The sequence below is a fragment of the Clavelina lepadiformis genome, chromosome 9, assembly GCF_947623445.1.
Source record: "Clavelina lepadiformis chromosome 9, kaClaLepa1.1, whole genome shotgun sequence".
NCBI lineage: Eukaryota > Metazoa > Chordata > Ascidiacea > Aplousobranchia > Clavelinidae > Clavelina > Clavelina lepadiformis.
Window position 1 is genome coordinate 14,065,601 of NC_135248.1, and position 13,352 is coordinate 14,078,952.

Here is a 13,352-nt window from a genome sequence, read left to right on the forward strand (position 1 = left end):
GGTGACTAATTGTTATATCTCTGTTATGGTTGCAGAAGCATCACCAAGCCACCCTAAATTCGGTAAAGTACGATAACACATTGTTCGGAAACCATAAATCAAAGTAACCTTAGACATTGTGCGACGTAACGTAGCCCCTGCAGTGCCCAGCAGGTCGACTCATGAAGCGTGAGAAAAAAGTTTAATCTTGTGCGAATGCGTTAACATGCGGAATCGTTTTCAGAGTGCAAAAAAACTCCCACTGCATTAGAACATATCTGCATAGTAACACTAGTGAGTCGATTGGTGAGAATCAAATCCAGTCACCTTGTAAGGATTAGAACTTGAGAAACGTTGTGTCAACTTAAAAAGGAAAAGTTATTAAAAGAGTCTAACAACTTAAAAACTTATTCGCCTGAAAAATGCTATCACAGAAACGACAGCAAATGGTTGTCAAATTGATCTTTATTTTAGAATAACACACGTGATATTTACAGGTATGTAGAAAAGGCACCAGGTTTGAGCTTTCCAAGTTAATTCAAATTTCAAAAAATTAAGCACCAAATATGGGGTCAAATGAGGACGAAGAATGATTGGGTGACTGAGAGCAGCCGGAAGAATAATCCTGTAAGAAATCTGCTCGCTGTGTGAGGTCATCATCCAGAGGCCATAAAGAATCCACTTCGCCAGAGAGCATTTCGTTGAATCCAAATCCTTGACTGAAGTCATTTGACTCGTAGTCGATGCCAAATTGCGTCGGTTCCGGAGATGACGTGAGCGATTGGAGGATCGACGTGACGTCAGGATCTTCAGCAACAGTTGAGTTACTTGTCATTTCTGACGACGGGGTTCGAGGAAAGATGATTGAGGAGTTATTGCTACTCATGACGTCACCGTTTGCTTTGTGCATACGTATGTGCTTACGTAACGAACTGGGGTGGGTGTAGCTGCGATCACATCCTTTGTACTTTAAAGTAAAAGGCAATGATCAAATTTTAAAATTAAAAATTTTAGCTGACTTGGTTTGTAAAGAAAAATGTTAAATTATAAACATGTGAAAGCGAAACTTGGAATGTTGCTTACTTTGCAAGCATATAACTTTCCTTCAATGTGCATGTAGCTGTGCTTTTTACGATCAGAGCTATTGGCAAATCGTCGATCACACCCAAGATATTTGCATAGAAACGATTTTTCGCCTGAAATAGAACATTGCAGACTTGGAAGCTCGTATTTCGTTAATGAAAATGCAGAAAATGCTAAGAATAACGCTTAGACTAAAATATTATCTTACCTGTGTGAGTTCTTATATGGATTTTGAGGTTTTCGGTCAGGCCAAATCGCTTAAAACAGACTAAATATTTCAGCTAAAGAAACTCTAAAACTATATATACTTATATAATTCCATTATATTACAGGTGGAAAACTTTTGGCCGACGAGAGGGAGAGAAAAAAGCTCCAAAAGCAAACGTGCAGGATGAAAAAAATCGCTAAACGACGTAGAACAATGGACTGCTGCTAAAGGTTACAGAAACCTGGCTTGACAGCCTATATCGCGCATATAGCCTACGAAACAATACTGCATTTGTGCTACAGTGTTTCAATGGTTCTGTGAAAGCAACATAGCTTACACATTATATTATAGCAGAGTGCAGTGGCTATCGCTTATGATACACGTTAATATATAGTTATAAATTCTAAAGTTAATCTTAGAAATGTTCTTCATATTTAATAATCTACGTTTTTAGGTGTTCAATTTTTGGCAAATGGCCTACCATTGGATGCGTATTTTGAAACACATTGGAAAAAATTTGACGAAACTCGCGGTAAACTTCTCATGCAAAGAAAACTTAAAGGCAAGTAAGAAACCGAAGACGAAATGCGATATGGGAGCACCAACCCGAATACACGAAAGCGCTTTTGCGCTTAAAGATTTCGCGTCTCTACCCCTTCATCGCCTTATTTGCCGCTCACGTGTGACGACATTCTTATTGAAATTTGTTGGTTTTCAGAATATTTTCAAATGATACCAACTAAAAAATTTTATACCGGTAATATATTGTGCTCTATCAACCTTGCGGCCAGGATAGTCAGAGGTTGTTTTGAAAGCTTGGTCTGGAATTCCCGAGTTTGCAAACTGGCTCTAAACTGCGCGCAGAGTGCAAAAAATTGCTCTTTTACGGCTCAAAAATAAAAACGCTTCGAAATCGATTCGAAATGAAACACATTTTCAAATTCATACGAACAGCAGCTGGCCGCCTAAGACTGACGATTTTAAAACGCCGCAAAAAAGCTAAAACAATTGGGTAACACCGTATAACCCGATGATTTTAATAATGTTTGGCAAAGATCGGCCTAGTTTCTCGACAAACAAAGCTGGTCTTGCGTCAGGCCTTTATCTATGTCAAAGTTGGGCTTACATTTTGTTTGTTACATTTTGAAAAAGTTTTTAAAACCTGGCTCTAAAATTCCTATATTGCATAAACTAACAGGGCGCAAATTTGGGTGTTTTTTTCGCTTGAAAAACGCTTCACCACGCCTCAAAATAAAATCTGTTCATCGATTTTACGTTTACAATAATCAATTTAGTTTAGATTGTGAAAGACGTTTACAACAATTATTTTAACGACGTATTTAATATATGTATAATAAGGTAAAGGTATATAAATAGGGGCCTATAATATAATAAGGGGAGAGCCGAAAAGTTGTCACATTCAAACAAGGAAACACGACGAACGAAAAAATAAAAACGTAAAAAGATCTATAAGTCCTAAAATTTGGTTCGTGAGAAAGGTTATTGCCCAATGAGCTCCCTAGACGCTGGTGGTTTTAAATATAAAGGACTGTTCGGCAATAAAACTTCTATTTACTGCATAGATCTTTTGTTTAAGTTAGTCAGAATAAATCAACCAAGTAAGTTAAAACATGACTTAGCTGCTTCCATTAGTCAGGAGCGCACAAAGCAGATTGTTCTGTTATCAAGTAGCTGTTGCTTTCATCTAAATCAGGGGTGCGGAAACTTTTTAGCTAAAGGGGACATGAAAGCTACATATTTTTAATTGTATTTCCATGAGAGCCATATAATATTTTTCAACACTTAATGCAACTAACGTGTGTATTTTTAAACAAAACCAACAATTTTAGACAACGGCAAATTTCTGAATTTACTCTTTAATAACATGCTTCTTAAAGTTAATGCGACTTAAAGTTACAAAAAAAGTTTTATTCGTAACAATCGTGCTGAGAAATGCCAACTTAGATTTACCTGCAAGCCAGATACCGTCATCAAAAGAGCAATTTCTGGCTCGCGAGCCATAGGTTCCCGAACTCTAACTTAAATCATCAGCAAGGAACGTCATAAACTAAGTTTCAGCTCATTTGCATATCAGCCTCCCTGCATCCTCACAACGCAGATTATAAAAGAAATTCCCGATAACATATTGTAAAAACCGCCCTTCATTAGCGTTGGCTGTGCGGGCAAGTGTGACGATCCTGCAGTCCTACTGCGGAGTGTTTGTAGAAAAGAATTTAAAAGCTAAATTTAATTGTTTAAATAACTCAAAAAAACCCAGACACACAAAATTAGTGATTGCTCCAAAGCCAATAGTAGAAGCCAGCTGACAAACGAGCATGAGCGACTGAAAGTCCAAGGTACAAGGTTGGTAAAATGCGTCATAAATAACATCGAGCCAAGCACTTGGGCGCCCCTGAAACCAGGCGCTTTAATTGAAGTGATGAAGTGGCATTGGCTAGAAAGGATTAGACTAGAAGTGATTAGGCCTAAGTGGCATTGACGAGATAAGAAGTCTCGTTGCTAGAATTCTGCGTAATGGACTTATTAATTATGAAATATTGTATTGTCCGAATTTATAACTGTTCACCAGGTCCACTAAACGGGAGACTATTTGTGTTGTGACTGTCACATGTTACAAATTAATCGATATTTTATCACCCTAAACCAGGGGCGGGCAACTTTTTCGGTCGGCGGGCCTGATATGAGAAAATAAAGAACTTGGCGGGCCGGATTCCTGAATCGATACATTAATCGTGTATTTATCCACCTATGCAAGGAATGAATCGTATTTAATATAAACTTTAAGTTTTAAGCATAGAGACCGAAAACAGTATTTAATGAATTTATTAACGAATAATGTACTTCAATAGCTGCTGAAATCAAAACTGAACTGCTGAACTGTCTGCGGGCCGCTCAAAATTCCGTCGCGGGCCGTATGTTGCCCATCCCTGCCCTAAACTGTAGCGCCCGAAGCAACAACCTCATAGTGTAGTCAGTTTACGATCGAGACCGTAGTTAAACAAACCAGGACGGTTTATCGGTTAAATATGTTTGTTTGATCCACAAAATCTCTCAGGTCGCTATTTTACAAACCTTACCAAAAGCGTCATAATGAGTGAGAGCAATAAACTCTTAGTCTGGTTCATCTGTGGCCGCCTCTGCCCATTGACAATGATGCTCTCTGTGCATTCTCCAGCGAATATTCTTCTATTGTGAAAGCCGACTTGGACGACGACTCACAGAGCTTTCTCGACCGCTGTCAGAACCAAGAGCTACTCAAGTCTGAGAGCACGAAAAACTCTTCTTGACTCATCATGAGGCCGCGTGTCTTTCTCGGCAGCACATTCGCAGACATCAATCGGCCAACACGTGCGGAATAGAATTGCATTGAATTTAAGAAACAAATAAACGACTGAATGGATTTACAGAAGGTGAACAAAATATAAAGCAAAGTAATCAACGTTAATTAACTAAAGAATGTAAAAAATTCGGTAAAACAAAGAAATCAAAGGAAATAGTAACTAACATGATGTGGCGGTGACATGGCGCCAACCGCCACAGATCAAACTGATCGCCAGTGATAGAAAAACCAATGAACAAGTTTCTATGATAAGAAATCTCGAAATTATCACAACAAAATAGCACAACCATATACGGTGTTTACAAAATCAATTAACTCATACGTGACAAACAAATACAATTGTTACGTAACTATGCAAGCTAATACACATATAACTCACTTTTAAGCAATATTTCAACAGTTCTTCGCGTGGCGCATCAGGATAAACGAGAACTCCATTGTCTAAAAATCGCGAGTTCGATTCCCGACCAGGTCGCGATTGACAAAATATAATCGCGTTCGTTCGCTCTTACTTTTGTGTAAATGAATCGATTTCAATAACGGTATTTATCGAAGTAAAGCCAATTTCTTGCTTGAAGATGACTACGTCACATGAAGACGTCACTATTCTTTCGCGAGCAGAGTCGGACCCATTCACCATCGCGCAGACCAAGATAAACTTCCAACTTCTATAAATTAAAAGTTTGAGATTAAATTCCTCTGCAATGTTCAACTTCACACAAACATAACAAGACATAAATAATACCGAGTCATCCAATTGGTCAAGGACTCGTTGAATTTCATCGATTTCTGATTGGTTCGCATCGCGCTTCCCATCTGTTGCGTCACCATCAGGGAAGCAATTCCGCATATTCAGCCCATCCTCGATTTTGTTGAAGAAGGATTTTGAAGGAATCTTCGGGATTATGTTGCCACCGATATAAAGCCTTTCGATCTAGAGTTAAAATGTTTGTAAAATGAAACTACAACATGGTGTTACAACAAAGACTAATATCCTAATATTTAACTCATACAAGTTAACTGGTTAGTGTTAACTAATTAATAACTAACTAGCACGATGGCAGCTTAGGCCTACAGTAGCCTACTGGACCAACACAAATTTTTGGATTTTGAGAAAAGCAGAAGGATTTTTAAGCGACCAACTTAAACCACGATCGAGTATTCGTTGCAGAAATAAAACTTGATATTAAATTCGCAAAAATATTTTTACTTTTGTAAAAATTTGAAACTTGCTTCTGGCCAAATCTTGGTCAGATGCTGCTGATTTTAGCCTAAACTGAACCGATCAAATTTTACCATTTTTCTCAATAAAACGAACAAATTTTAAGCGGCCAGGTTTACTGCGCATTCCAGATCTATTTAAACAGCGATTTAAACAGTAAAACTTGCGCGGGGAAATTACGCCCCGTTGAAATAAATTAAAACAAAATATTCCGACCAACAACAACGCACAGAATCTCAACAAACCATCTTTGCTTAAAGGCGGGAAAAACTATTATGACGTCACATGCAAAACCAAGGCGCATTGTTACGACACATCGAGTTCGTAAACAAAGTTGAAGACGAACGAAAAAGTAGAAAGTAAAATAAATAAACAAACCTTTCCTGGCATTGCTTGAATCGCCTCAAACAATCGGCCGACATCTTCTGGTTTATAGAAGCATTCCATCAGAAGAAGCCACTTGATGCGTTTCTCAACTTTAGTGAGAATAAACAGGAGCGAGTCAATTTGTGATTCTGTCAACTCGATAAGGAATAAATTCAGCTCTTCTGGGAAGAGTTTCGCTGCATTCGTGGTGAGTTGCTCGTCACTGATTTGATGAATTTGCTCATAAACACGCAGCAATTCACGTTTTTCATCATCTAAACACAAATAAAACTTATTTGCACCTGATTTACACTTAAACGACTTAGGCCTATCTGTGGTCGAATGGGTGTAGACTACAGGTTAGTTACCAGCAAATATACAAAGTCCATTGATGATAATTCAATAAATAAACCGTGCACACTGCACAGGTACAAGTTTAAAACAAGCAAGGTTGCAATAAGACAACCGCGTCATTACATGCAATTATATACATATTATACTGTAGTGGTGAGCCTAAAATTACTATGGGCTACTTGGTGATTAAGAATTGTTACATCAGATATGGGGCAACTGTGCATCACTAAATACTAACATTTACAGACACCAAGTCAAAAAGTATCACAGCAAAGTATAATGCATGCAAGATATTGTGGGTTAATTTACAGTATTACCTCTCCATGAAAATAAACTTTTGTATTGATAAGTTTTTAATTTGCTGATAATAATCTCTGTATGCTGAAGATTTCCTGCAAAATAGCAAAACAACATTTTACAACACTAGCAGTGAGCACCAAATAGGAAAAACAAAATGGAAGTTAATAACAAACCAAATCCATATCCAAATCCACATGCAAATATTAAAAAAAAAATGTTGGGCTATTTTGGTTAGTATATGCATCTATTTTCGGGTCGGGCTGAATATGCTTAGAAACATTATGAACACTTATTAAAAAATGTAAAATCAGTAAACAAGTTAATTTTTTGTAATTTTAACAATTGTCAGTAACTTTCTTACCTGTGGGGGCAGGCATGGAATGAGTGGGTGCTTGGACATTGCTGAGGTATTGCATATGAACAGGATATTGCAACGAATTATCTAAAGTACATCACGGTTCTGAAATATTTTGTAGGGCATCGGCAAGCTGGGCTATCCTGACAACTGTCTTGAAATCACAAACATCTTACCTGCTGGTAAAGGTTGCTGAGTGGACATGGAAGTATTCATCACCCAATGCTGAGAAGAAGGAAGTGGAGTTACAGGACAATTCATGGAAGCACCTACATAGCATGATTAGAAACTAAAGTAAAACATGACTAACTTGTAATGATGGCGTATATGCTTTGTAGCATAGCATACCCGGCTTCTATAGCGTAGGTTACAGTTCACATGGTATCACTGTATGAAGTTAGCACATATATGTAAGCTATGCAAGTTTTGTCTTACCAACATATGTGCTGGAAGGTTGGCTGAATAATGCACTATTGGCAGAGTTTTGAGAAAAAGAACTTTGCATAGAACCACCTGCACGGATGGTTGGGTTTTGTGCTACTGAAGTCGGCAAATTATCTCCTACATCTGACGATCGAGTCTGAGTGCAAACATTTTGATCATCTTGTAAAGTTGAGTTGGCTGCTGCTAAAGAAGAAGACACTGAAAGAGAATTATTGGGCTGGATGCCAAGTATCTGATCGAGTCCTTCAACCTTGCTACTGCTTGCTTGGTCTGATTCTTCCACTGATTCTGCCACGGACAGAAGGAGGTCTATATTACTGAATATGTCAATGCCACTTTGGGGTGTCAATTTTTTTTGCTGGGCCTGGACATCCTGAGTGCTCGATACTTCTCTTTCACTATTACAAGTTTTAGCAGAGACAAGTTTCGAATTCACATTTTTTCTTACAGCCAAATGGTTCTCAGAAAGCAGCCTGTTTCCGTTCTTTACCGGAGAGCTTTCAAAATTACTGCCATGATTTTCTTCAAAGTTATTTTGAATGTGACCATTGCCACCATGTCCACAGATGTCAGGTGGGTTTTGTACAACTGGCGCAGAAAAACTGTTCATTACTATAGGAGGTACATTATGGACAGCGCCTTTTTCATGACATTCTGAGAGTCCATCAGTGTTGGCTGCTGCAGAAAACACTTGAAGAGAATTTGTCAACTCAACTTGAGGTGTCTGGTCATTTCCATAAAACTTTGTTGACTGGCCTGACTCTGAATCAGATGTAAGATCAATGACAGGTTTATTTCCATTTAATTCTGATGACACAATGTTATTATCATTGCGTGGTTCCTGTGGCATCTGTCCCTCGTAAGTTACAAAGAGCTTTTTCCCTCCCACAAAAATCTGATTAGGAATTGGTTTTTGATCCAGATCTCTCCTGTTCATAGAAGTCATACGAGCATTAGAAAGCAAGCCATATCTATTCCTTACATACGAAATGCTTAAAACCTTGCCATGATTCTGTTCAAGGTAACTTTGAATATGACTGTGATCAAGAAACACTGAAACAGGCCAGACTTTTACTTGAACTTCTTCTTTCTCGTACAACTCCACACATTCATAAAGGTCACCACTGCGACAATTATTTAGCAGCTCAAACAGCTCGAGCACGTCACAGCGGGATTTGCAGACAATTTCACAAACATTATCAACTGGAGAACAAGCTATCAATTTTGAAATAGGAAACTTTAAGTCATTTAGTAGTTGATAAACTTGATCCTCACATATGTGTTTCCTTCCACTTATTTCCAGAGAAAATTTCCTGTTTATAGGAGGAGTTTCACAGCGTGAAGGTTGTTGCTTGTTGGTACTTTCAGCGGGGTTTTGAACGTAGCTAACATAAACATTTTCCTGGACTACTGGTGTCACATTTGGAGGCAATAAACTTTTACTCAAATGCTGAGCTTCTAGAGCTTGTGACTGATTTCCAAAAATTTCATTATTTGTACCCCCAAAACGAGCCCTTTTTGTTTGTGAAGATTGATATTCCAATGAAGATACTGCTGTGTTAATTGATCCTACAACAGCACAATCTGTTTGAAAAGTTTGTAAACCAGTGCTATCCTTCTGTTGAATGACAGAATAACCAGAATTGGTCAAAGTTTGCCCAGAAGATGAAGGTCTTTTGTGCTGAATATCAGTAGCTGGATACTGACTAATTATTGAGATGTTAGAAGATTTATTCTGGGTTGAATCTGGCAATGCGAGGTTAGAAGAATCTTCAACACATTCTGATTTCCTTTTTCTATGTTTCTCACTGTGTTTGCCAAAAACTTCCCACATGTTTGTTTCAATTGGATCACCAGCTTTCAACTTCTTGTAGCCGTCTTCGTTTAAATGCAGCCTCGCTTTACAGAAGCGTTTCTCACAGCGTCAAAATGTCAGTGGCTGTTTAATGCTTTTCTTATCAAACACGTAGCAATATCCATCCGGTCCCTTTAATTTGTCTTTTCCACGAGTCGATGTTTTTAATTTCAGACCAACTGTCATGCTTAAAATTAGCAAAGACAGATATTAAATTGCTCATTTACTTCCATAGACTGCAGATCTTGATAGCTCAAACATTTTAATGATTCACGCTTCATAAACGTAGAAAATTTAATCTAGCAAATTCCAAACAATGAAAAATATAGTGAGACTATGGCAAGAGGGCATTTACTGGTATCAAACATGCCAACATGATAGCACGTCTAAGAAAATTGCATTGCACATTTTGTTTTTAGTTAACTACGATTAGCAACCTATTTTCAATGCCTACCATATGATATGTACCTATAGTTAATCTCGACAAATAAACATCTACCGGTACCTTTTCAGCCTGCAAGATGCTATGTGTTATAAATATTATTATATGTGAGCACTGACCATGCACATTTTGCAATCACAGTATGAATTATACTAATTGACTTCTATGCGACATCCACATCAATTACATATAGTTATCATACTATCCACTTTAATAATATACCTCATGTCGTCATGCAATTTTTGTTTAACGATTTTTATCATCATAAGCGGTCAATCAATAACGGACAACAATAAGTAAAGTCCAAGTGTATGATTAAATATTTCCCTGTGTTCACCGGAGACTCAAACCTACTGTTATATAATTGCATTATTGCATAAACTATTTTATTCATTTCCATGAATTATCTGCGGTACTAATATACAAGTGCACAACCAAATGATGTCACAATTTGAGTGGCTGGGGTCTAGTATACAAAGGCATCCTGTGGTTGTGCACTTGTATACTAGGCCTACACCCCTAATTTCTTCATTTGGAACTATGGTGCATAAACAGCCAACGGCTTCCAGTCTATCCACCCTAAGGAGTAGGGATGCCCCAGATTGGAAACTTTGCTAAGTACGCAAGGAATTAAAATTAATTGCGCGTATAATGGCCATTGTATCATCTTGTTGTGCATGGAACAACTCACAAAAAGAACAAACTTACCACACTGGGAGATGCTTCCATCAAAGAAAGTAACCTGCTGTGCATACTGACTACAGCAATTATAACTGATTCTGTTCATCCAATTTTTACAGTGATCTTTTTTTCAGTGATCTTTAAAAAGCACTTACAAACTTACAGAGCTTTTGGGTGTCGTTATTTTTAACGTCATACCATGACCCCTGAAGTAAGCAGGACCGTACGTATATAGGTCTACACAGTGGTGGGATTCAAATATTTCAACATCCGGTTCTCTCACTAGCAGCATGCCATATTGATCCGGGGCCGATATATTTAGAACTATACATACGCTTGTTAACAACCGGTTCACAAAAGTCATTGCACCACTGTATATACATCATTTTTACAGAAAACACATTTCCCTTGTTTCAGAAATTGGTAGGTTACAGTCAAAGCGTGCCATTAAGTGCTTGTGTAAACAAGAAGGGGTTTCTAGAAAGCAAAAAGTTCTATTCTAGCAACAGGCGAGTTTGTTGCCGCCGTTCCACAAACAATGGCTTCATATTAGGCCGCCATTTGCCGACGCTATTTGGAGATTTCACGCAGCTTATTTGACGTACTCATTGAGCAGTATAAATGGTGAAAAACGACACTTTCCGGACAATGGTGAAAACGGGCTGTTCCTTTTTTTTGGAAACAAAGAATTCATATTCGGAGCAAAGTGTTGGCAACTGCGAGCTAGTCGAAGAAGTAATATAGTAGGCTATAGTAATCAAAGCCAAACGTTAAGCCTAGGTCATCCCATTTCTGACACCTACTGTACTTAACAAAATGTCTACGACATGCAATTTGTGGCACAAAACGCACAAGGCCAGAATATTAACCAAGTTTCTCGTGACGTTACGCCCATTTCTAATAAAAATCAAAGCAAATTTTGTTGTTTGAAGCCTAATATCGAATAAATAAACAAAAAATTTTGGCTTTGGCGGCCTACAAAATTTTTGCCACTACAAACGTATGATTTTACGTCGAATACTTCAATACTTTTGTATTTCGCTACAACACTGATAGGATAAGTAGCATATCACAAACGCAAAATATACGGCTGCATGCTGATCAAAAACGTATGCAAATGCTCAGTACACTATTTGAGATAGATGTGTCGATAAGACTGCAACAGCTCTTTGTGTGGGCGCTACACATTCCAGTCTGGCTTGTCAGTTTACGTTAGATTTAACAGTTACCATCATATAACGTTAAAACTTAAGTTTGCTAATAGCGCATTCTTCACCGATTCTTAACAATTTCATTCACGTCAAACCTTCAAAGCTTTACAATATCTTAGCCAGCAATATATTGCCCAGTATCACCGACCTGCTGTACAAATTATATGCGGTAGGCCACATTGCCATACTAGCCAACGCCACCCAGCACTGTATGAAGACTTGACGAGCACCAACAGTAGGTTATATAAGAGGAACCGAAAAAGTCACACGACCCAAGTAAACAGACTGTTTGCTAATTAAATAAATTATATTGTTAAGACAAGCGTAAACTTGCCTCGTTTTGCCGTCGTTTGCTGCCGCGGCAAATAAATCAAACGCGTCATAGTTTGCGCAACACTCATTCTCATTTTGCTGTGGTTACTAATCAATTTAGGCTGGAGCCGGTCACACAATTTCTAGTTGGAATGTGTCAAATCGAAACGGATTCGACTTTGCGGCTCATCATAATAATAAAATACCGTCGATATATCAGGTTGCGAGACATTTAGATTTGATTCGGTTTATTTCTAATATCTCTCAAATCGCCAGCGAAAATAACTTCTTCAACTCTACTTTCCAACGTGTTAAAAACATTTATTAGGGTGGTGTTGTTCACACAAGCGGAAAGTGGCGGCGCTTTTTGCCGAAGTTCGCCACCTGAAGCTGAATCGAATGAAGGCCACAATATGGTGACGCGCTAAATATTCGATTGCGGAACTGAAATACTGTGCTAGCTTTTTTGACCTCGTTGGCAGGGCGGGACTTATCAAACGCAGGGTAGAATGCAAAAGCTGTTGGCGGGGTCTTTTGCCAGTTTTAAATAACTTAACGTAATACTAACAACGTAAAAACCAAATAGCAACTCTTTGCAAATCAGCTCCCATGAAAGCATTGCTTTGTGATATGTTTTGACCAAACACTCTTTTTCGAGAACAACTTGTGAAATAACACTTTGATTTGCGCAAAATAGGAAAAGCTACATCATTATTTTTGTTTTGGTGCTAAGTAGCGCGGAGTTCAATGCAGTCGCATCCCTCGCATTGGTTGAAGGGGACCTGATCGTTGGATAAATAAATAATAATTAATCATCGCTGGTCATATTTATGCCGACGTCTCATCCACCGCTTCGTCTAACTTGTAACACTTTAGAATGGTCTCTTGGGTTTTAATTTTTATATAAGTTTGCCGAATCTAATAGGCCTACCAGCGTTGTCTTTACGGGCGTCAGTAGCAGCCCTGATTGAGTTAAACCAGCATCGGGGTAAGATCTGTAGCATCACCACAACTGTAGTTGGTACCACAAACGAGAAGTCACTTCCAAAGATCACTTCATGAACGCACGGCTGCTTACAAACCTCAGTGAGTTAATAAGCACATCTCTTCGGTTGAGGTTTATCGCTGCCACAAACCGTGGTGTTACCGAAATGTTGAGAAGAAATTAATAATTCAGTT

At 38.3% G+C, this 13,352-nt stretch overlaps 3 protein-coding genes across 4 annotated transcripts in view; all 3 read right to left on the minus strand.

The window, feature by feature from the left end:
- The window catches only part of LOC143470658 (uncharacterized), a 39,461-nt gene that overhangs the window by 21,893 nt on the left and 4,216 nt on the right, over positions 1 to 13,352 (minus strand). The gene's annotated exons all lie outside the window — the stretch shown is intronic.
- Positions 499 to 1,156, minus strand: LOC143471300 (uncharacterized). The gene is made up of 2 exons (XM_076969739.1): positions 1,063 to 1,156; positions 499 to 946 (listed from the first exon to the last, which is right to left on the minus strand). The coding sequence occupies exons 1-2, from the start codon at positions 1,093 to 1,095 to the stop codon at positions 533 to 535; spliced, it is 447 nt and encodes a 148-aa protein (XP_076825854.1). The 5' UTR covers positions 1,096 to 1,156; the 3' UTR covers positions 499 to 532.
- On the minus strand, positions 4,469 to 11,439 carry LOC143471283 (uncharacterized). 2 transcript variants are annotated; one of them, XM_076969714.1, is made up of 7 exons: positions 7,664 to 11,438; positions 7,405 to 7,497; positions 7,235 to 7,315; positions 6,891 to 6,965; positions 6,232 to 6,494; positions 5,377 to 5,565; positions 4,470 to 5,299 (listed from the first exon to the last, which is right to left on the minus strand). In XM_076969714.1, exons 1-7 carry the CDS (start codon positions 9,504 to 9,506, stop codon positions 5,219 to 5,221), a joined length of 2,625 nt encoding a protein of 874 aa, XP_076825829.1. In that variant the 5' UTR covers positions 9,507 to 11,438; the 3' UTR covers positions 4,470 to 5,218. The 2 variants fall into 2 exon arrangements, with proteins under 2 accessions (XP_076825828.1, XP_076825829.1); XM_076969713.1 differs by having other exon boundaries at positions 4,469 to 5,565; positions 7,664 to 11,439.

Excerpts from the sequence above, each read along its gene's own strand:
- LOC143471300 (XM_076969739.1), bottom strand. The coding sequence starts at position 1,095 with ATGCACATTGAAGGAAAGTTATATGCTTGCAAA. Across the intron at positions 947-1,062 it reads GAAAGTTATATGCTTGCAAA|TACAAAGGATGTGATCGCAG; the intron begins GTAAGCAACATT and ends TTTACTTTAAAG.
- LOC143471283 (XM_076969713.1), bottom strand. The coding sequence starts at position 9,506 with ATGTGGGAAGTTTTTGGCAAACACAGTGAGAAACATAGAAAAAGGAAA. Across the intron at positions 6,966-7,234 it reads TTCCATGCCTGCCCCCACAG|GAAATCTTCAGCATACAGAG; the intron begins GTAAGAAAGTTA and ends GCTATTTTGCAG. Across the intron at positions 5,566-6,231 it reads TTCAAGCAATGCCAGGAAAG|ATCGAAAGGCTTTATATCGG; the intron begins GTTTGTTTATTT and ends TTTTAACTCTAG.